Genomic DNA, 22,075 nt, shown 5'->3' with positions numbered 1-22,075 from the left:
GGGTTGGGATTGGTATAAGCATTTGCCAAAGGGCATGCATGAGAGTGTCATCTAATGTAGATATGAGACTCCAACATCGATTATGAGTTCATCGAAGGAGGAGAGATCAATGTCACAAGAGTGTGTTGGAAAACAAAAAAGTAAGTGATCCTCCCATCAGTGTTATCAACAATGTCATCTTCCTCTTCTTTCACATGAGTCATCGCTTCTTCTGTTATGGTTAAATTCTTATCATCACTCAAAATATCGCGAGATGAAAAGACTTTTGTTGCAATACCACTCAACTATTCATTTCATCCTCACCACTAGAATTAGAGGAAGAATATAGAGGTGGAGAAGAGTATCTCAATACACGACTTGCTGGTATATGAGAAAGTGGGGGTTAAAGGTAAAAGAGACAAGACACATTCAGAAATCACATGTATAATGCAAAGGAGGAAATATAATGACAATAACAATAATTTTAAAGTCATTTTAATTGTTTAAAACTTACTTTTTTATTAGTATAAATTAAGATTTAACGCACACATATACAATTATAAAAGAATTATAAAATATGTAATAGTTAACATTAAAATATAAGTATTTGAATTGTAAGCACACATTTTTTTGAAAGAGAAAATCAAAAGATAATGACGAGATGTTTAATATCATTTATTACAAGTTAAAACTTTTTTTTTTATTTTTTTTTACTTTAGAAATGTATATCGGTTAACCATAAAATATAAATGTTTGAATTAAAATATAAAATTTGATGAGTGAGAAAAAAATGAAAAAAATAATGACGGGATGTCTATAATCATTTATGATCAATTAAATGATCGATTAAAATTCTTTGACTTTTGAAGTCGATGATGATTAATACAATAAAAATATATAAATATTGAAAGAGGTAATTGCAATTCACGCAATTCAAAAATAATTAAAAAAATATCTATAAATATGATAAGTACAGTAATTCAAAATTGACAATTAAATATTAATTTATATTTATTTTACTAGTAAAGTATAAAAAAAAAATAGATTAGTATAAATAAGAAGTTAATTTTTTATTATAAAATTATTTTATTAAAAAATAATTAAAAATACTTTCATTGGAAATGATTCCTAAAATTATTATTATTTTAAAACATTATTATATATATAATAGAGTTATAAGAATAAATTAATTTTATTTAACTTTAGAATAATAATAAAAAGTTGTATGTTATTATTCTTTTTTTGTGAGATTAGACAGTTAAATTTGAAAACCACATTGAGAAGCACGAAATCTTGGTATTTCAAAACCACACGACATTATCTTTTCAACTTAACAAATATCAAAACACTCGACGGTTCTTTATCTAAACGCCACCACAGAAAGAAAAATTCCTTGGAAACATAATGCTATCCCAAATTAGCATATATCTTGTCATGAATATCAGAAAAAAAGACTTTTAATATACAATATTTTTTGGGCTAAAAAAGATTGTTACTGACTAAACTTACCGTGTGTGAGTTGTGACACTACCCTCTCTCCCGGATTTTGAGTGAACGCTTTTGACTATTTGTTTTTGCTGTTGGACTGTGACACTGAAAACACCTTTTCCTATGGTCCCACCCCTTTATCAACCCTTCTCACCTCCTTCAACTCTGTTTTTTTCCTCTGTTTCACTTCACTACCTGCTGCTAATCAAGCCTTCTTGATTAACTTCTCCCAGTGAGTTCCTTCTTCTCTTCTCACACTTCCTATGTTTTATTGATTCCACTACTGTTTTTGGATTTTTATTTACTTTTTTTAAAAAATTTAAAAATCCATTTTTTTAAGGTCAGTTTTTGCTGAGAAAATAGCAGAGTACTCTGTTACTGTGGACACAAACAAGGGGCTATTGATATGATTCTTGGGTGCCATTTAATTTCTGCTTGCTGCATGGTTTAACAATGTATCCGATCTTTAATGGGCATGTTCTGTTTTTCAAATATGGTGGACTAATGTTAAAAAGTTTTCAACTTTCTCTCACTCTTCATCTGCCGAACAAAAAGAGCATGCAAAGAATAAAAATTGTTTATGGTTCTCTTGTTATATTCCTTCTGCTGTTGATTTCTGAAACTTCACATCGGTGTTCTTTGTTGGTATGCCGATCATGTGATCTTCATGATTCCCGGTTTTGCCACGGAACTTGAAAGGATTAAAAAAAAGGGAAAATTCCCTTTTTGAATTTCAGAATTCACAGGTTTAAAACGCTTTGGGATTTGGGCTTGTTTCTATATTCTGAATGTTCAGATTGCACCATTCCTCATATATTTTAAGCATTTTGGCTTTGTTCAATGTGAAGTTGCGCAAATACTATAATAGTAATTAGTTCTCTGCATTGTCTGTAGAGATCCGCGCTTGTTGCTTGTTAATGTGGTTGCGTTACCTTCTTTCCCTTCTTCTACATTCTTTTGTTTTTTGTGTTCTTCTCTTTGTTCTATACTTTTTTTTCATCACCCTTAAATGCAAAGGACCCTCTATTTCTAGCAACAGTCCTTTTTTGTGTCCCTGAAAGATTGTGTTATTGTGCTTGATCTCACCTATTATTATTGCAATGTATAGGGTGTCTTGAAGCAAGGATATTAATGGAGAGGGACCCAAACATGAGCAAAGAAATAGTGGTTTCAAATTTCACATTGCATTCCTCATCCACAAAAGGGTTCAAGGACAAGAGCATCGCCAACAATAACATGCCCTTCTGGCTCCTCAACAATATTTCTGGTATGCATTAAATTCCCCAGTACCGTACTCAAAAAACTAAACTTGCTTTAACTAAACAAAACTTCATGTTACATGTTACTCCCAAGTCACATGTCTTGGTGTTTGTTTCTGTTTTGACCTAATATCCGGTAGGTCTGATGCCCCTTGATGTGATTATTAGATGAATGTTCAAATTAATCTTACTTCTAATTTCTATATTAGAACGTGTCTAAGCAAACAAGATTTGTGTTTAAGTTAACACGTGTGATATGATTTGGTGTATAAAATTAAATTTTAGATGTTAGCCAAAAAAAATGTTAGTGACTTGGAGGAAGGGGTAATTTTTGTGGGTCATTGAAGGTTTTTGGATATTTGAACAGTATGGTGATATCATATGATGTAATATATAATATAATGTATGTGTATAAAATGAATAAAGGGAAAATCTTCAATGGGGCATGAAACAGAAAGGGAAAGTTGAGAAAGTCCTAATAAATGAATTCTGAACTTAAGGAAGGAGAAGAAATCTGAATTTAATGGGATCACATGGTTCCGGTGTGTTAGAAATTATGTTGTAACGGTGGCAACCTTTTTCAAGCAAACATCAATGGAAAGAAGAAGGAAAGGATGGATGAAGGAGAAGAAGAATCCACCCATACAGACATGTCCTTGTCAACTGTCAAACGTCCAAGTCTTCATTGGAAACAACAATGCCGTACATCATTATTTGCCTTGTTACATTATTATCATCAAACACCACCTAGCTCACGCGCCTTTCCACACGCGCCTAGTAAAAGGGTGCATTTTAAATTTTAAATTTTAAATTAAAGGGCATAAATAAATTATTATCCTTATTTGTTAATAATCATTATATAACAGTACCTTATTATATATTATGGATTAAAATCACGTCTCACCCTTCCAATGAAAAACTGACACGTCAATTAAAAAAAGACATGTAACATTTGAAAATTTAACCTTAATTTTTTAACACCACCCGCACTTTCGTTGTACCCTCTGTATTGCAATTTGCAGCAGCATGTACTTGTCCTTCTATATATTATTATTATGTGTTATTATGTATAATCTATAATATATATATATATATATATATATAAATAAGTGATAATCTAATATAGGATACATATTTTTTAAGGTAATTTTACTTTTATTTTTAAATAATAAAAAATAATATTAAAAATTAATTATCCTTATAAATACAAGATTGGAATTTGATATTTTAAAATTTGAAGATCAAATATAACATCTATTAATCTAACAAATATTAATGATTTTTAAACATAATTATTAAATAAAATATAGAGATGTAGATTTCACTGAAATTATATATTATGGTAATGTATATATATATATTATGGTAATGTTGTAAGCATTGATTTTGGAGAAGAAAAACTCAGATAAAGTTGATATTGTTACGTGTGGTGTTTTCAAATTTCCAATTTGATTTGAACCAGACTTGTACACCTTCTGGAGATTGATCCATTGTCACTTTCTCATACCCTTTTGTTCTTTTGTTTGGCCTTTGCGGAGCTTTTTGGACACTCATTTTGTGTTTCAAATTTTGAAACTAACATGGGTCTAGTGGTCACACAAGTGATACATTGGTCGCTGTCCACGTCACTACCTTGCTGCAGTGTACATTAGATTTTTGGTGTCATTTGTAACATTGTAACGGTGACCTTTCCATTTAGGCCTCGTGGCCTGTGCTCATATTCCCCTAACCTTTATTCGATTTACCCTTAAAAAATTGAAAGTTGGAGAACAATAGCTTTTCTGTCCACAGTGCACATGCTCAGGTATAGTACATGATTTTGACCTTTGTATTCAAAACTAGAGGTAGATAGATCATAGATGAAACTCTAGACTAGACATTACAGTGGCAATGTGCCATGCCATACCTTGTGGCTTGTGGTGCCTAACTCTTGTTGCTAATTCAAATTCTGTTTTCAAAAATAGTCCTACACTATTTAATTTCCTTATAACGTTTTTATCTTGCATACCAGAATTATTTATGGGTTTTGTCAGTGTTCCCTTTTCTGGTGTCAAGGTTTGGTAACATGTCACTTTCTTAGAGGTCAATTACACATCAACCAAGTTGAGATCTGGTCTATATTAACCTCTTTTGTGGTACATCTCAATGCCAATCTTGTTACAAGTTTCAACTTTATAGTTCTGAAGCTATGGAATTGTGTAAACCTGGTAAGGAAGAAAAAATCATTGTTCCTTCTCCGTGTTTTTTTTCTTGCATATTACTAATTACTAAAACAAATGTGAATCTAGTCTTTAATGACACCGCGTGATTTATTGTGTAGGTTATGTAGTTGACCTCATCTAGCGGAAAAAGGAAAAAAAAAAAAATATTGTTCTTTGTGTCCTATTTTTGGCATATTACTAATTACCAATCACTAATACAATTGTGAATCTATTCTTTAATGACTTTGTGTGATCTATTGTGTAGGCTATGTAGTTGACCTCAAGGAAGAGGCTTTTATTGTTGTTGTTGTTGTAGTACTAATGCAAATGTGAAACTTGGTGTTTGATGGCAGACTTGGAGGAGAGGATGAAAGTGTTGGCAATGAGTACAACAGAAGAAGAAGAAATGGGTGACACTTTTGCAGAAAGAGCTGAATCGTACTACCAAAAGAGACCTCAACTACTGTCCCTTCTGCAGGACTTGTATAATGGCTACATAACCTTATCTGATCGTTACATTCAAACCCTGGCCAAGCACAAGCATCATCATAGTAGACACTCTTCTCAAGTCTCAACAGTAGATGAAGGCTTCTCTGATCAAGAAGAAGCTAGTGGTGTGAGCCACATTGATTCAGACATTGAAAGCTCAATCTCCTACCAACACCCTCCATCCATGATGATGCCTTTTGTCCCCCCTAGAACCTCCATGCTTGATGTCGACGCCATTGTTGCCGAGCTTGTGATTCAGAATGTCGAGTATGACGTGTTGATGCATGAGGTTGGTGTCATGGAGAGGAGGTACTGTGAGTCCTCAAGGAAAAGTGAACTTCAAAAGAGTCTGCTTGAGGTGTTGGAGTCTGAGAGGATTGTTTTGTTGAATGAGAATGCTAGCTTGAGTTATAGAGTCAACACTTTGGTGGAAGAGAACAAAGAGCTGGCATCTGAGTCAGTGTTCATTAAGAGGAAGGCTGGTGAGCTAGCAAAGTGTGTGCTGAAGATGAGGGAGGATCATAGAGTGTACATGCTACACAGGAAAATTGAAGATCTTCAGGCACAGATACATGGTTTGGAGAAGAGGAACAAGGAGTACTATGAGAAGCTTTTGAGGAGAGACGGTCAAGAAGATGGTAACAAAGGGAAGAGTGGTGAGGGGATTGCTTTGGAAGTGTGTGTTCAGATGGACAAGTTTAGAATGTTCAAGTGGAAAGATGGAAGCTCTTCAGGGAAGAAATTTGGTGGGAAGAAGGCCCCAAGTTTGTGGAAAAAGCTGAAGAACATGGATTTGTTATTGTGTGGAACTAATCCAACCTGTGCTTGATGATTCATGGCTGGTAGATTTTTGTGTCCACAAAAGTTTAAAAGTCACATGTATACTTTTTGGCACTTCAAAGGTAGCAATAGGTTGGTTATTAGGTTAAGAGTGTATTTAGCTATGAGTTAAGAAGAGTTTCAAAGAAATTTTTTTATTGAAAATGTTCTTTATTTTCAATAGAGAAATTTTTAAATTACTCATAAGCCATGGTGTACATTCCGACATGAGGCCCTTAACATAGAAATGCACGAGAGCACCTCTAGCTAATCCTTGACAAACTAATTGTAGATCAGTTAACATCATCCTGTAAAAGCTAGAGTGGGGCTGAACTTTGCCTCTACTATTTTGGTTGCTGAAATTCTACTATGTTGTTGTAATGTTAAGAGACTATCTTAACAAAAGTATGATCCACCATCATTCACTAATGTTGTAATGAGTGATATGATAGGCTATATTAGTTGAAGTTCAAGTACCAACTTAATGCCCTTTTGTGTTGGTATTTTCCACCTTAGTTGCTTCCATGAACAACTATTGTGTATGAAAGGTGATATACGTGCACTTGCAATTTAAAAAAGAATGGAAGTTTGTTATATAATAACTTTTACCATCGTGTTTGAATTTCCAGAGAGATTAGAAGGAAGTAACGTGTGATAGTTGGACTTGGATTGCGTTATTAAATTGGGTTGGATAAGACGTCTTTTAATTAGTGGGGTAGATTGCATGTTTTTGAAATTTGAAGTGGCTTTACCTTGTTTTGAGGCATCATTTTCCAACAAAATGCTAATTTCAACCGTGCCCCACTTGAGTAAAATGTTTTCATTTTCTATCTTACTTTTATCTTTTTTTCCAAGTTCATATGTGATCGATCCAAATCAAAACTAGGGATGCTTTCCATACTGAGAAAGTTTATCAGTCACATGCTCACATATCCATCAAACATATAAATTCCCTTATAATAAACTATAATCCAGCATTAGAGTAAATTAAACAAATAAAGTTAAAACATAGCGATTCTATTTTTTTTCCCACGATTTTGCGATTTGTCATCAAGTTTTTGAAATTACATTTTTAGTCACTTCTAAGATTCTCATCTTGTCATTTTGTTAGTTGATTAATGTGTATGTTGATTATTGACATGTTATATTATGTCATTCTAATTTTATATACGATTTAATAACAAAATAGTAGAATGTGTAAAATTTTAAAAATTTGACGACAAAATACACAATTTCAAAAGTTGAGAGATAATTCATAAAATTATCATATATATATATATATAATTAAACTTTTATTTATTTTTTTACTTCTTTTGTTTACATTATCGTGAGCCACAACGTGCAATAAAAAGGATGTTCACATAAAAAGCACTTATATAGCTGGAGTTGAAGTGGATAGGTATCTCATACAATGTTTATGAAACTATTAAGATACATTACACATAATAAATTGAGTTATATTATTTATACAATACCTTTTGCACATTATTATTATTTATCTCTTTTTGTCATATCATTCATTTTCTCTATTTTCTTTTTTATCTTTTTTATTGCACAAAAATATTTGAAAACTTTATCTAAAAAAACAATTTCTCTAATAAATTATGCTAATTATCAACACACGATATATGTGACTACCTAATATTGTGACATCATAATGTTGTGAGACACCAATGCAATGTTTGTCAGCTATGCTCTAGGAAACATTTCTTATTCTATGATTGTTAGCCATATTGCAGTTAATTAAGTCTGAAAGTTAGAAAAGGAGAAGAAAAATAATGGGTCTTCAAGGTTTTCGATGTTCCAGTATAATTATGTTCTACCTTTGCCTCACAACCTCCTTCATCTTTCTCTATGCAAAGGGAGAAGTCTATTTTGTTGGTGATGACAGATATGGTTGGGATGACTTCTTCGATTTCAGCAACTGGACTCATGGAAAAGAGTTTCATGTTGGTGATGTTCTTGGTAAGGCTAGAGTTTCACCTTCATAATAAGAAATACCAAACATCTAAATTGCTCTTTAAGTTTGGAAAACTATTGTTATATTACTCTCTGAGCTTTAAAAATTGTTATATATTGGTATATATTTAAAGATTAAAACAACATTAAGTAATTAAATTAAAGATTTATTTATCAATTTTTAAATTTAAAAAACTAATATGAAAGTGTCTTCTAAATTCAGACACTAAAATTAATATTTTCTCAAATAAGAAATTCCACTAAGATACTCTTTTATATATTTTATTAACATATTCTTTTTACTAGGAAAATTTATGTGACACTTGTAAAATAAAAATGTTGAAGTGACATGATTTAATGATTTAATGATTTTATTGTTAACAATCTTCCAATCATAGCAACAATATGTTTGGTTAGGCATCTGAAAACACCGAGGCATGTTTGATGTCTTTGAAAGGTTATGAGTGTTAAACACAATTCATATAAAAATTAAAAGTCACTTTACATTTTTGAATGTAAATTTAAAGGAAACCAAAAGTGAAAAACTTTTATGAAAAGGTAATTACCAACATACTTTTTTGTGACTTTTAGTTGAAAAAATATATATTTACTGATTCTTAAAGTACTTTTTAGCAAAACCCTTTGTTAAAATTTCGAAAATCCCATAACTTTATTTTATATTTTTGAATGTAATCTAAGCACATACAACTATAAACCTATTTTTGTTAAATCAAATATTTACAAGTGTCGTTAAAGTTATTGAGAAAACATAAATCATTTTATAGAAAGTAAAATCAATATGAAACTAATTTTACAAAATATCATTCAGATCTATTTATTTGCATTATCTCATTATAAAAAGAAACGTCATGAAGTGATATTATAATATTTATATTGATATATTATTAAAACGACGTAAGTATAAAATATAGTATCATAAGATATATTATTGAATTTTTGTCATAATCAACACTAAAATTATGTATAATTATATATCAAATAAATTTATATTTACATATATCATATCTATAAGACATTTTTTTTTATTTTAGTGTATCTAACATTTCTTATAATCTGTTACCTCAAAATGATGCATATATACATATTTCATGACATGAAAGTTGAAAATTTTCACTAGCAACATGATGTATTATTATATTAACAAACTATATTGATATGTTGATGCTTTTGTTACCAGTGTTCAAGTACGAAAGCAGCCTACATAATGTGTTACAAGTTGATTCCACAGCTTATGAGAATTGCATAAAGGACTCATATGCACAAAGATTCACTAGTGGCAATGACTCGGTGGTTTTAGAGGAAGGCAGAGCATGGTTCATATGTGGAGTAGGTGATCACTGTGAAAATGGACAGAGGCTACAAATTGCTGCAACTCCATAGCTAATTAATAAACTTTTATATTGGAGTTCTACTAGCTTTAATTGCTGTTTTTCATACTATTTCACATTACAGAAATATTTTATAGACTTTACAATGATCAAGTTCATTAGAGAATAGAGAATGCGAAATTTAGAATATCCTTTTCGGAGTGCAAAATTCATCATTGGCTGAAGATTTCTAATACTTAATTTTAGTAATCTGAACTGAACTAATTTGATTTTAGTAAGTCCTGTTTAATGAAACATAATTCTATATTAAAAACTGAAAGAGTTAAAACAATATTTATAAAATTTGCATTGTTTGGAAAGAAACAAGTTAATCCAAATCTATAAAAAAAATAAAGAACCCAAATAAATATTTTAAAGAAATAAAATAAAATAAATATTTAAATTAAAATAAAATATGAAAATGTAATTTAACTCTCAAAATATAGAATATTTAAACATATTTTTAGTTTCTCAAATATAAAGTAAATTTGTTTTTGTCTATCAAATATAAAATCAATTTTTTAGTCATGTAATTTAAAAATTTATTATTTTAGCCCTATTTAAATGTCATTAATAAAATTGTCAAATTTAAGGCTAATCTACTACTGAATTTATTGAACAAAATTGACTTATTAATGTCATTGTTAACTTTAATAAAAATATCTTATTGAATTCAACCAATGTTTCACAATTGACTCAAATGATTACTGTGTGTGTTATTATTGATGGTCCTAAACAAATATTTTTTTTTTTAAAATTACAATAATTAAAAAGATGAATTTTAAATTTGAGGAAAAAAATTACTGTGGATTTAAGAGAGGATAGGAACACTAATAGACTTACTTTTAAGTGATGAAAATGGAATGTTGTGGATTTGTCATTTTTCTTTTACATTTTATACTAAGTTATTTGAAAACTTTGGCTAGATGTTTTGTGCTTAAAAAAAATACTTTGAAATACGTAATTTGTGAATGAAAATATCATATCTTATTTAAAGTATGCAACTCTGCACTAAACACCATCATTATTTCATCTTATTTGAACTCATCTAGATTCATCTTCTTAACTTTTCAACACCAATAGTTGGTCGGATTCAGTTATAAATGGTATCAAAATTTAAAATCAAACTCGTCCAATAACACTCGTATTAACCATTTTTTTTAGTTGGGTTTTTGCCCACCCCTAGAAATTGCTCTCTCTCTAAATTCATCACCTTTTTATATATAGACATAATCCACATTGTATCTTAAAACTGACAAGTAAAAAATAAGAACTAATCTTCATTATTGCGACGTAGAATAGTAATATGTAATATAAGTTCCTCGATTATATAATTTATATGCTGAATTTGAGAGGCACTAGGACATTTAATCCCACACCTGTACTGTTCCATATTGATTAAAGTAGTAGTAGATCATCACATCATCACCAATTAGTTCTTTAATCCATGCATCATGCCACAATAACCGCATCTAGGATTACAATATAATCAAACGCATTGCTTAAGGAGATGATTGCTGTCTCAATCATTTTCCGTTTTCTAACATTTTGATTGATGATATATCACAAAACAAGTTGAAAGCAAGCAGGTTGATAAAACTCTTGAGAAAGTAAGAATTGCATGAGTTTGAGTTTTAAATTTTGAGTCCAAATTAACCCCGAGGCCCTTTTTAGACCAATTTGGGCAAATTTTTAAGGCAGATATCTGACGTATCTAATTTTCCAAATTTGGAGATACTTTCATTTAAAGAGTGTGCGAATGTAATTACAGTTCACGACTCCATTGACTTTGTAGATAAACCTAAAATAGAGTGCTGAAGGTTGTAGTAAGCTTAAGAGTTTTCCTCCTCTTAACTTGCCCTCTCTTAAAACACTAAAACTTTCATATTGTTTCAGTCTTGAGAATTTTCCACAAAAAACAGGAAAGATGAAAAACTTAATGAGAATTGAATTGATTGGCTTTCCTATAGCAGAATTACTAATTTACTCATTTTAACATTTTACTAGACATTAGTTTGATTCTCCAAAATTTTGTAATATTAGGTAAGTTCTCCAAACAATTAGAGACATACAAATGGTCGTTAGTTTTACCTACAGTAATTTGCCAGAATAAGCATTTTGATGTCATCTAAGGAATTTATTTGGTATAATAAACAGTTTAGCCAAACTGATACCAAGTCAATTTTTAAGAAGAAAAAAAGTACTTAAGTATTTTTTTTAAGTAAAGTATTAAAATCAATTTATTTAAATATATACTAATTTAATTAACAATTTATTGAATATTATCCTCTATATACATGGGGGAAAAAAGTTATATTGAATAACAGTTACAATTTTTTTACAAGAGAGTATTTATGAGTTTTTCAATAAAATTGTTTCAAGAAAAAAAGAAGCAAACACTCGGATTAATTATATATCAGAAAACAAGTTGAAAGCAACCAGGGTGACAAAACTCTTGAGAAAGTAAGAATTGCATGATGAAATTTCGAAATTGAAAGCAACACACTATAGTTGGAACCCACTAATTTAGGAGGGTCACGTATGACATGAGACAAAATCAAAATAACCATCACAACATAATGATTACTAATTCAGTTCTTACTATGGATGAGCATCAGAACTTTTAAGATGAAAACACGTTTGTGGCTGGCTAGATTCTCCCATCAGGAGGAAAATGTGACATTTGAGTACATAATAGATATGATCAAAATGGATGTACATGATCTTGTCCAAAAATTATAGAGGGTTATTCTCCCACAGAATCAGGATGAAATGCTAAATAGTAGCTACGAATAATGGAAGTGGCCTTACACACTACGGGAGAGAACGTGGTGAGACTTTGGCAAATAAACTGTTTTGTAGTTTGATTATTGTTCTTGTCCATAGCGGCATTTAACTTCTTCCCCCTCTAATAGCCTCTCCACAGCATCAGAAGGAAGGCCAATCATTTCCAATGTCTTTTCCCACACTTGGTAAGAAGTTTGAACGTTGTGTGCTTCTTCTGATGGATTCGTGGGACGACAATCTTGAGAGATGAACGCACAAACAGGCCACTCGTCGGCTTTCAACATTTCGCAATACTCTGGCACTTGAGGATCAGTGGCAGCAAACAGTGCACTCCTCGCACCTGCATTGCAACATAAGTCATATTTATTCAGTATTAAGTCAGTCCTCAACATCTACTCATACAAAACATTCCATCAACTAGGATGGTTTTGTTGGTCAGTTGATTATAGCATTAGATCATGTTTTGGTAATATTATGCCAAAACCAAGTTCATATTTGACTATAGAGGAAATGAAACAATTTCAAGAATTACATCTCAAAATGTCTAGAATGTTTGAAACTATTGAATAAACAGACCTTCTTGAGCACTGAAGATGAAGTAAGGTATCAATCGATATGCAGCTTGCACAAGTTTTGGAAGATCTCTTGCCTGAAAACAGTTGAAAGTATAAGCAAAACTGAAATAATGCAGCAAACCAAGGAATCAATGACCAGATATATCCCATTATGCAACAAAGAAATTACTAGGTCTCACTCCAACTAGTGGAAAAATGGGCCAGGCTGGGCCAAACCATCCAATAAAGTGAAGATTTTGGGCTTTAAATTTTGAGCCCAAATTAACCCTGAGGCCTTTTTTAGCCCAAATTTAGTTTGCTAAGAGCCCAAAACGATTTTGGGTATTGTTATTTTAGAAGTTTGAATTGAAACCAGGTTTTTTTGGCATGGCCAATTTTGTTACTTCTACTCCAGAGATTTGCACTCACCTATTTTAATCCACAAATCACAATTGCTCTGTAAGCAAAATATTATTACCACTAACTCCAGAGTGTTGTGTCTAATAATATAGTTTATCTCATTAACTTGTAGTGTTTTTAAAAACACTACTTGCAGTCACATCAATCAAATGGGTAGATAATCAACACAACACTTACAGTGTAAAAGGGGATGTGTCCCTTCCAATCAAATGGGTAGAGGGGTGAGCATAGGAACTTTAATCTTAACCATTTGTACATGTAGCTGGTTGTTAATGAGGGAACTTTAAAAGAAATTTTAATGAAAGTACCTTCTTTCAATTTTTTCTGGTTATGATGTATTACGTACAGTGTATCTACATCATTTTCTCAAGGTTAACTCACAGATAATGACAAAGGGTGTGAGAAAATTTCGGTGAAAATATTCTCATGTAAAAGATAATTTATGAAGGTTTCATGTCGCTCTGTTGCAAGAGAACAATTAGATCCTATTTTGGTTCTTCAGCAGAAGTTATATTCAGTTTAACAAAGACTGTAAAATCAAAATAGATATTGCAAAATTAATTTACAGTTGTACATGTTCCGGCCAGAAACAGATGTTAAATTTTTTCTAAAGACTTACAACATTAGTCTGGACAATTCCAGGTGATACACACAATACACTGATGCCAGCTTCAGCAGGGAGTCTTTTAGTAAGAATACTACTAAACATAATCTGCAACACAAAATGCCAAGTGCTGTTTCATTCATAACTTCAATATGGAAGGTAAACCAAGCAATTCATCTTTGTCTGATTTTGCAGCTTGGATCAGTAAGAATAAATTTTAGAAGTCAATATCAACAACAGACTTTAAGAACCAAACATCAAAGAAAAAATACAGGGAGAAAATGGATTCAGTCTATCAAAACCTAAACAACAAACAAGATGCAATTATACTAAGAAACCAAAGTGCTGAAAAAACATAATTTAAGTATGCAATTTACCTGCATATGTTTTGGATAGAAAAGATAAGCAATTATTTTAATTTTTATGAATAAAAGGAAAGCACCTAAGTCTTCAATTCTAAATGCTATGTTTTCAGTGATGCAATGTGTGTGTGAGAGAGAGATATAAAATAGTGCACATAATTTAGTGATGGGAAGCATTGAAAATACATTATGGAAAATTTTCCCAATGAATAAATACAACATTGAAATGAATGTATGTCATGTTTATCAATATTAACAAATTTTCTTATTAATCGATACTTTTATGTACTTTAGTATCCTAAAATTAGTGTACATTATACACTATACTTTTTAAACACTCTAAGTGTGTGCTTATGAGTGTAAAATCATTTAACGACATACTTATTTTTGTTTTAATTCTTTGAAGTTTAATATACAAGTTCAACATTAGTAATAATTAAATTGTGAGCACTACAATGTGTTTATGCAATTTACTCAAAAAAATAACTTCACATAATTGCACTAGTAATTTCATTAGATGATAAAAATTTAAATGTAAATTGCAAGGCATAAAATTGTCAAAAAATTTAAACAAAGTGTACCTCTGCCAACTTGCTGCTCGAGTACCCTACCATACTAGAAAATTTCCTTTTTCCAGATGTAACATTCATGTCTTCAGTGTCTACAAAGCCAACCTGATGCATCTACAGAAAAGAGAGGAAAAGAAAAAGAAAAAGCATGCTAAGATTTTCTTAGGGTTAGAGAGAGTAAAAGATTAAAATTTAAAACACATTAGTTTATACATTTTTTATTTTCCATGACTAATTACTTTACCATGATGACAGCAGAAAAGCAATCAACATTCAACAGTTTAAAAATTAAAGAACAGTTGAGCAGAAAAATAATAATATTACAGAGAACACTGATTAATGGAGTATCAACAATTTTATCAGCCAGATTCATGTTCTGTTCTCTTTTCATTTGTTCAAAATAAATTACTTCTTTTGTATTTGAATTTCATGCACATAAGTATTTCATCAAACAAGAATCTCTTTCTCTCTCTCTGACACAAACAGAAACATCCTCATATTTTAGCAATTAAACAAAGCTTACAGTTACGCATTGCATAGCAAGAAACATTTGAGCAATAGTACAATGTCAAACAAGAGTTGATAATGCATCACAAAGAAGAATTTTTAACTTACAACATTAATTTATTGAAAAAGTAAAAGAAAACAAAGTAACTCAAAGCATTAAAGGACAGTAGATATTGTAGCGTCACAAAAGTCTCTTTTGTTTTTTACCATAAAACAAATTTTAATAGAAAATCAGTGAGGGAAAACATGCCTACCAGGATTCAGGAGGACAAATGCACCTAAACAGAAGAAAGAAAATGTCTTCCAAATTAACTTAACCTTTCATAACAAGTAATTTGTTATTGAATTTGAATTCTAGAAATCATTAATCCCCACCATTACCAGCAATACAGAAAATAACAAACAGAATAACAACAGTAGTGTATAGCAAGTTTAGCAACAGTCAAATTTTCCAAATTCTTTATGACAAAACAAACCAAAAGATAATTGACTATATTTTAATAAGATCCAAGCATAAAAAGCCAACAAGTAATAAATGTTGAATCAATCAAACAAACATCTATCCAAACAAAGAAAAGAAGTTGTCATAAATATTAGTATAGTACATAAATCAAAGGCAACAATATGAAAAAAAAAAAAAAAAAAACATGAAAACAAACTTGGACTTTGATGTGTCAGGTCACCTATAGACTGTGATATATGATAATAGTGTTCAAATAGCAAGAGAGACTTACTATGGAATTCACATTAACAATGCGACTAGGTGAACCCCTAAGAAGGGATGGTAAAAGAAGTATCGAAAGCAAGGAAGGAGCGAGATGATTCACTTGCAAGTGCTGCTCATAACCATCTTTGGAAAACTTTTGTGGCTCTGAATCAAAATAAAAAGTGAGTGGGTTAGTTACATTTGTCATCTATGAGAACCCATCTGGATGTTATTATAGTTAACCCTTATAATTTTGTCACAATAAAAGATGGGGAAAAATTAGTAAATTTCAACAGGTAATCCCAAAAATTACTGGAAAACACTCAAACCATAAAAAGATTGAGCCTGAACCAGTACTTGGAGCTGTCTCAGGTTCAGAATGATAGACAAAAGAAAAGTCAAATTTCAGGATCAGCTTTGTTTGATCAGAAATACTAACCTCCAATGGAAAAAATTCCAGCATTATTGATGAGAACATGCAAGGGTGCTGAACGTGCATTCCATGCTTCAGCAAACCTCACAACAGAATCTAATGAGAGAAGATCAACTTGCATCACCTTGACAAGCCAAACGGAAATGTCAAAGACCAGAAGTAATCCCGAAAGATATGCTTGATTTTAGCCTATTCTTTATTTGTCATTTAAAACAACTATTCTACCAAAGTCTCCCCTTTGAGCATCACACAATAAAGCTTTTCTTATAACAAAATAAGTTAATCGAAACACACATTCCAACACAAAAAGTTTGATGGATCATAATCATCATATATGATTTAACAAAGCATGCTCCAAAAATGACAGTTTAATGTTCCTCACTCAATAATATGTAACTGGACATACAAGTTACCTCAACATTGACAGGAATACTCAATCCTTCAGAGTCAATCTGCCACTTCTGGATCAACTCCTGAGCTGCCTTTGTGTTCCTCACAGCCATAACAACATGGGCCCCTGATTGTGCCAATTGCCTGCATGATGTGAAGAACAACAAAAACAAATGCATCAGCCCCCCTTTTTTGTTAAAACATAAAAGTTCACACTCCATAGTGTCTTATCTAGAATTTAAACCAAAAATATACCCAAACCCACATGACTTTACCTAAGAGGCAGTTTGGATAAACTTCTTAACAAGTAATTGTAGAAAAAGAAAATAGAATGAATTAAAATAAATCAAACTTCTTGCATAACTTAAAATCAATTGTTTTATTATCTAACTTCTCTACAAACACACAAGAGTTTCTTTTTCTTTTCCTTTTTGGCATGTCAGAGCATCTCCCATTGTGCACCTATAGTGAAGATTTTTAACTCACTTTAAGTAGATCCTACGTGCCACATCAAATTTAAGAACTTCAATAATTTTCTTCTTCAATGATGCAATCATTCAAAAACTTGAAATAAAGAAATGATAACAATACACTCTCTAATACACTTTCTTGAACAAACATGTTATTATTGACTGAAATTTATTGCAAATTACAAAAATTCTTGCATCTTATTAATGAGTTTCATTCATGATTTTGTAATTTTCAATAAATTTTAGCAGTGTTGAGAGAAATGTGTTAAAGAGTGTCTTGCTAGCACTCCTCACAAAAAATAAGTCTCACATAATACCCTACAAAATGCTTTTTAATCATAACAGGATGCTTGAAGAAGAACTCATTGTTGCAGTCAGCAGTCATATTACGTTCCGTTTGAATAAATCTCAATAAGCAATTGTAAGAGAAGAAATTAAGACTGTAAAATGATATAAGCTTCTCTAATAAGTTAAATTAACTTATACATTTGCTAATTTTCAAAGTTCTCTCATTTATCTTGCCCAAAAGCTGATTTTAAATTGGGCTTAAACTAATTTCAATTTATAAGAGAGACTTAATTCATTTTTTATCCTGTAAGAACTTGCTGAAAAGTTCTTTTTTTTATACAGACATTTTAGTCTCTTCCAATAATGAACTTGAGTAAGAACTCCTCCTTAAACTTAAGAACCTTACAACAACGGGCATTGGAGATGCTCTTAAAGAATCAACAGAAATCCTCTTATGAAACTAACCAAGCCTAATAAATGAGGGAGCCAAAGAACAAAACTTAATATGTTGTTATCTAATCAAAATTGAACTTTTACCTCAACAATATAGGAAAGTGTACATTACTGAAGCAATAAATGTAAATGTTTATGCCACGCATCATTTATAACCAACCCATTTAAAAACCAACCAGAAAGGTACCTGCTTTTCCACAATCTACACCAACAGCCACAAACCCACTTCCCAAAACCTCTATCAACAAACACCAGCCCAGTTCCAAAGCTCAAATTTTTGTCATCGAAAAACAAAACCCATGAAGCTCACCTTGCGATTTCGAGGCCAATTCCGCTGGTGGAGCCGGTGACAATGCAAGTGAGATCATTGACTGGAGGGAGAGGCATGGGGTTGTGCAAGTGGCTGGCCATGATGCGCTGAAAGAGCATTTCGTAGACCAAATAGAACCATCCTCTCAACCACTCTATCCACCCCAAACACTCCTTCTTCTTCTTCTTTGTCTCCGGTGGCTCCTCGCCTGAAGACGACGTCGTTGCCATCTCTCTCTCTACAGAATCTGAGATCTGTCTTTAGCTGGAGACTGGGAATGATGTGGTTTTTCTTATATTTGTATATTGCTGAATGTTGAGTGAAACACGAGTTGTGATGAGTTCACTCGCCCGAATTCAGGAGTATGAGTAACGAATCAATTTCAAAGTTTCGAGTATGATCGACCCATTATTATTGGATTGGACAAAAACAAACGAAGAAACCTATGTACTGATTTTGGTGTGGTCCTCTTCTTGTAACAAAAATATACTCGTGCGGATATAAGTATTTTATTAACCACTAATTGTGTCCGTACATTTATATTAGTTAATAATACAATTAAATTTTAAATATATTTTTACTGTTTATAAAATAAGTGAGTTTAATTTTTCAATTTTTTATTTATTTTTTTAAAATTAGTAAATATTATTTTAATTTTTTAATATAATTATATTTTAAATATGTGTTTAGCGTCTTAGACTAAGTAAATTTCAATTTTGATTTCTGATTTTTTTCTATTTTTTATTTTTTAAAAACTAGTGAACATTATTTTTAATCTTTGTAATATACTTTTAGTTATGGTAAAATGTATAAATTTTTATTTTAATCCTAAAGAATATTTTTCTTTTAATTTTCATCTTTCTAAAATATAAAATCACTTATTGTTAATGTATAAAGATAATTTTAATAAAATTAAAAAATAATAATTTTTAATGACTCAAATTTAAATTTAACATTCACAATTAATTATAATTAAATATTTGTGTAAATATCCTTCTAGAACGAAACTTTATTAAGATATTTTTTACAAAATTTTTATAATTTTAATTTATTATAAAATCTTCAATAATTATTAATTAATATAATTAAATTTTAATTATCTATCTATCTATCTATCTATATATATATATATATATATATATATATTAAATTTTACATATATAAAGATATAATATCTTTTAACAATTTTGTTAATAAAAATATTAATATATTTGATATTCATAAATTTTTTTTAAAAGATGCAATTGACAATTATTATCATTAAAAATTTGTATATTTTATAATGCCTTTGTAGTTTTTACTATTAGTATTAAATGAAATTTTATTTATATAAATTTGGTAGAAAACAATCATGAAATTTTTTATTTATATTAATTTATAAATGTAATTATTTGTATTAATTTAAAACCGTTCATAATTAATAATTATTATAAATAATTACTTATTATGTCATGTTATTATAATTTTTTATATTAATAATTTTTTATAAAACTTTCTATAACATTATTTTCAATAAAAATATTCTATCAAATATTAATAATTAGTAAATATTATTTTTAGTCTTTGTAATATATTTTTAGTTCTGATAAAATGTATAAATTTTGATTTTGATCCTATACAATATTTTTCTTTTGATTTTCATCTTTCTAAAATTTAAAATTACTATTATTGATATATAAAGATAAATTTAACAAAATTAAAAAATAATAATTTTTAATGATGTAATTAAATGATATAATTATTATTATTTAAATTTAACGTACACAATTAATTGTAATTATATATTTGTGTAAATATCCTTCTAGAAGGAAACTTTTTTAAGATACTTTTTGCAAAAATTTTCTAATTTTAATTTATTTTAAAGTCTTCAATAATTATTAATTAATATAATTAATTTTTTATTATCTATCTATCTATATATATATTTTTTAATTTTACATATATAAAGATATAATATCTTTCAACAATTTTATTAATAAAAATATTAGTATATTTGATATACATAATTTTTTTAAAAGATGCAATTGATAATTAATATCATTAAAATTTTGTGTATTTTATAATACCTTTGTAGTTTTTACTATTAATATTAAATGAAAAATTATTTATATAAATTTGATAGAAAACAATCATGAAATTTTTTATTTATATTAATTTATAAATGTAATTATTTGTATTAATTTAAAACTGTTCATAATTAATAATTATTATAAATAATTACTTATTATGTCATGTTATTATAATTTTTTATATTAATACTTTGTTATATATTTATGAAAGTTTCATAAAAAATAAATTTGGTGAAAATTTTTAGAAAAATAATATCTCAATGCATAAAATTATTTTTCAATATTTTTTTATCAAATATTAATAATTAGTATAAATATTTTGCATGAAGTTTAGTACAATAATTGATTTTAATCAAATTATGTGATTTTTCACATTTACAATTACTTTAAAAATGTAATAATTAAGTAATAAATAACTCTAATAATTAATTAAGTTAATCTTTTATGACGTTATTACAATTTTCTATATGTAGAGAGAGGAACAAATGAGGTTTACGGATTAGGGATTTAACTGCTTTCAATTTGGCATTATTGGAGAAATGGAATTGGGGGATGTTAGTGGAGACTAATAGTTTGTGGGTAAAGGTAATTAATTCCTTGTATGGAGACCATTTGTTCCTTTCAAGTGGGTCAAGGGTGAAGGACTCTACATGGTGGGCTGACTTGTATAGCATTGAAAATGATGGTTACCAACAACTAGATGACAAATAGGTGTAGAAAGGTGGTTGGAAATGGGAAAAATACATATTTCTGGGAGGAAGATTGGTTGCAAGGAGGTATGCTGTCACAAAGGTATAATAAATTGTATCACATTGAAGAAAATAAGAAAGCTAAAATCTCATATTTGGTAGTTTGGAGGAATGGAGGTCATGAGTGGTGTTGGAGATGGCGTAGAGAGTTATTTTAGTGGGAAGAAGATCTATTGAATTCTATTACAATATAAATCAATGAGCTAAATCTGAAGGTTGATGTAGAAGACTGTTGGAGTTGGATTATTGATCCCAGTGGCATTTACTCTGTCAAATTTGCATCTAAGGAGATTAGAAATGATAAGATTTTTGCATCCAATAAAATTCTTTCAAAAGTATGGTCACGGGTAGTTCCATCAACGGTTACAGCTTTCACTTAGAAGGTAATTCTTAACCGAGTTGCTACTAAACACAATTTGTTTATTAGAGGCATTTTGGACAATTCACAGGTTGAGTGCTCTCGTTGCACGAGCCACATGGAGACTAGATCACATATGTTTTTTGAATGTCATGTATCTTATTGTGTTTGGATGGATTATTTTAACTGGCTAGGCGTTAGCACAGTTATGCATAATAATTGTGCAATGCACTTGGAGCAATTCTCTAGTCTTTCTTTCTATAACTCTTATAACTCTCAAAAAAAGGATTGATGGATAGCTATTTGGTTAGCCATCATATGGACAGTGTGGTTGGCTAGGAATGAACTGGTCTTTTCTTCCACTCAAATATCTGTATTGGAGATGGTAGATTTGGTTAAAATTAGAACCTGGAACTGGTTAAGGACAAGGCATAAAGATTTTAAGTATGACTTTGCTTCTTGGT

The 22,075-nt window shown here is 29.9% G+C and overlaps 3 protein-coding genes across 7 annotated transcripts; 2 read left to right on the top strand and 1 right to left on the bottom strand.

Moving 5' to 3' along the window:
* Nucleotides 1-1,531: 1,531 nt before the first annotated feature.
* LOC109804043 (kinase-interacting family protein) lies at nucleotides 1,532-6,622 on the top strand. Of its 5 annotated transcripts, none has more exons than XM_020365789.3 (3): nucleotides 1,532-1,699; nucleotides 2,576-2,734; nucleotides 5,281-6,622. In XM_020365789.3, the coding sequence occupies exons 2-3, from the start codon at nucleotides 2,599-2,601 to the stop codon at nucleotides 6,243-6,245; spliced, it is 1,101 nt and encodes a 366-aa protein (XP_020221378.1). In that variant the 5' UTR covers nucleotides 1,532-1,699; nucleotides 2,576-2,598; the 3' UTR covers nucleotides 6,246-6,622. The 5 variants fall into 5 exon arrangements, with proteins under 5 accessions (XP_020221378.1, XP_082930549.1, XP_020221379.1 ...); XM_083074423.1 differs by lacking the exon at nucleotides 1,532-1,699 and adding an exon at nucleotides 2,195-2,213; XM_020365790.3 differs by lacking the exon at nucleotides 1,532-1,699 and adding an exon at nucleotides 2,375-2,389.
* A 1,279-nt stretch (nucleotides 6,623-7,901) lies between these two features.
* Nucleotides 7,902-9,734, top strand: LOC109803369 (Cupredoxin superfamily protein). The gene is made up of 2 exons (XM_020364910.3): nucleotides 7,902-8,200; nucleotides 9,393-9,734. The coding sequence occupies exons 1-2, from the start codon at nucleotides 8,014-8,016 to the stop codon at nucleotides 9,593-9,595; spliced, it is 390 nt and encodes a 129-aa protein (XP_020220499.1). The 5' UTR covers nucleotides 7,902-8,013; the 3' UTR covers nucleotides 9,596-9,734.
* A 2,405-nt stretch (nucleotides 9,735-12,139) lies between these two features.
* Nucleotides 12,140-18,894, bottom strand: LOC109804330 (dehydrogenase/reductase SDR family member FEY). Its single transcript, XM_020366145.3, has 8 exons — nucleotides 18,436-18,894; nucleotides 16,938-17,058; nucleotides 16,531-16,648; nucleotides 16,120-16,256; nucleotides 14,891-14,992; nucleotides 13,963-14,055; nucleotides 12,946-13,018; nucleotides 12,140-12,709 (listed from the first exon to the last, which is right to left on the bottom strand). The coding sequence occupies exons 1-8, from the start codon at nucleotides 18,663-18,665 to the stop codon at nucleotides 12,450-12,452; spliced, it is 1,134 nt and encodes a 377-aa protein (XP_020221734.1). The 5' UTR covers nucleotides 18,666-18,894; the 3' UTR covers nucleotides 12,140-12,449.
* Between the last annotated feature and the right edge of the window lie 3,181 nt (nucleotides 18,895-22,075).

The sequence above is a fragment of the Cajanus cajan genome, chromosome 1 (genome assembly GCF_000230855.2).
Source record: "Cajanus cajan strain Asha chromosome 1, NIPB_CcT2T_4, whole genome shotgun sequence".
In the NCBI taxonomy this organism is placed as follows: Eukaryota; Viridiplantae; Streptophyta; class Magnoliopsida; order Fabales; family Fabaceae; genus Cajanus; species Cajanus cajan.
The sequence above is the reverse complement of the archived record's forward strand: the minus strand, read 5'-3'. Positions and strand labels throughout refer to the sequence as shown.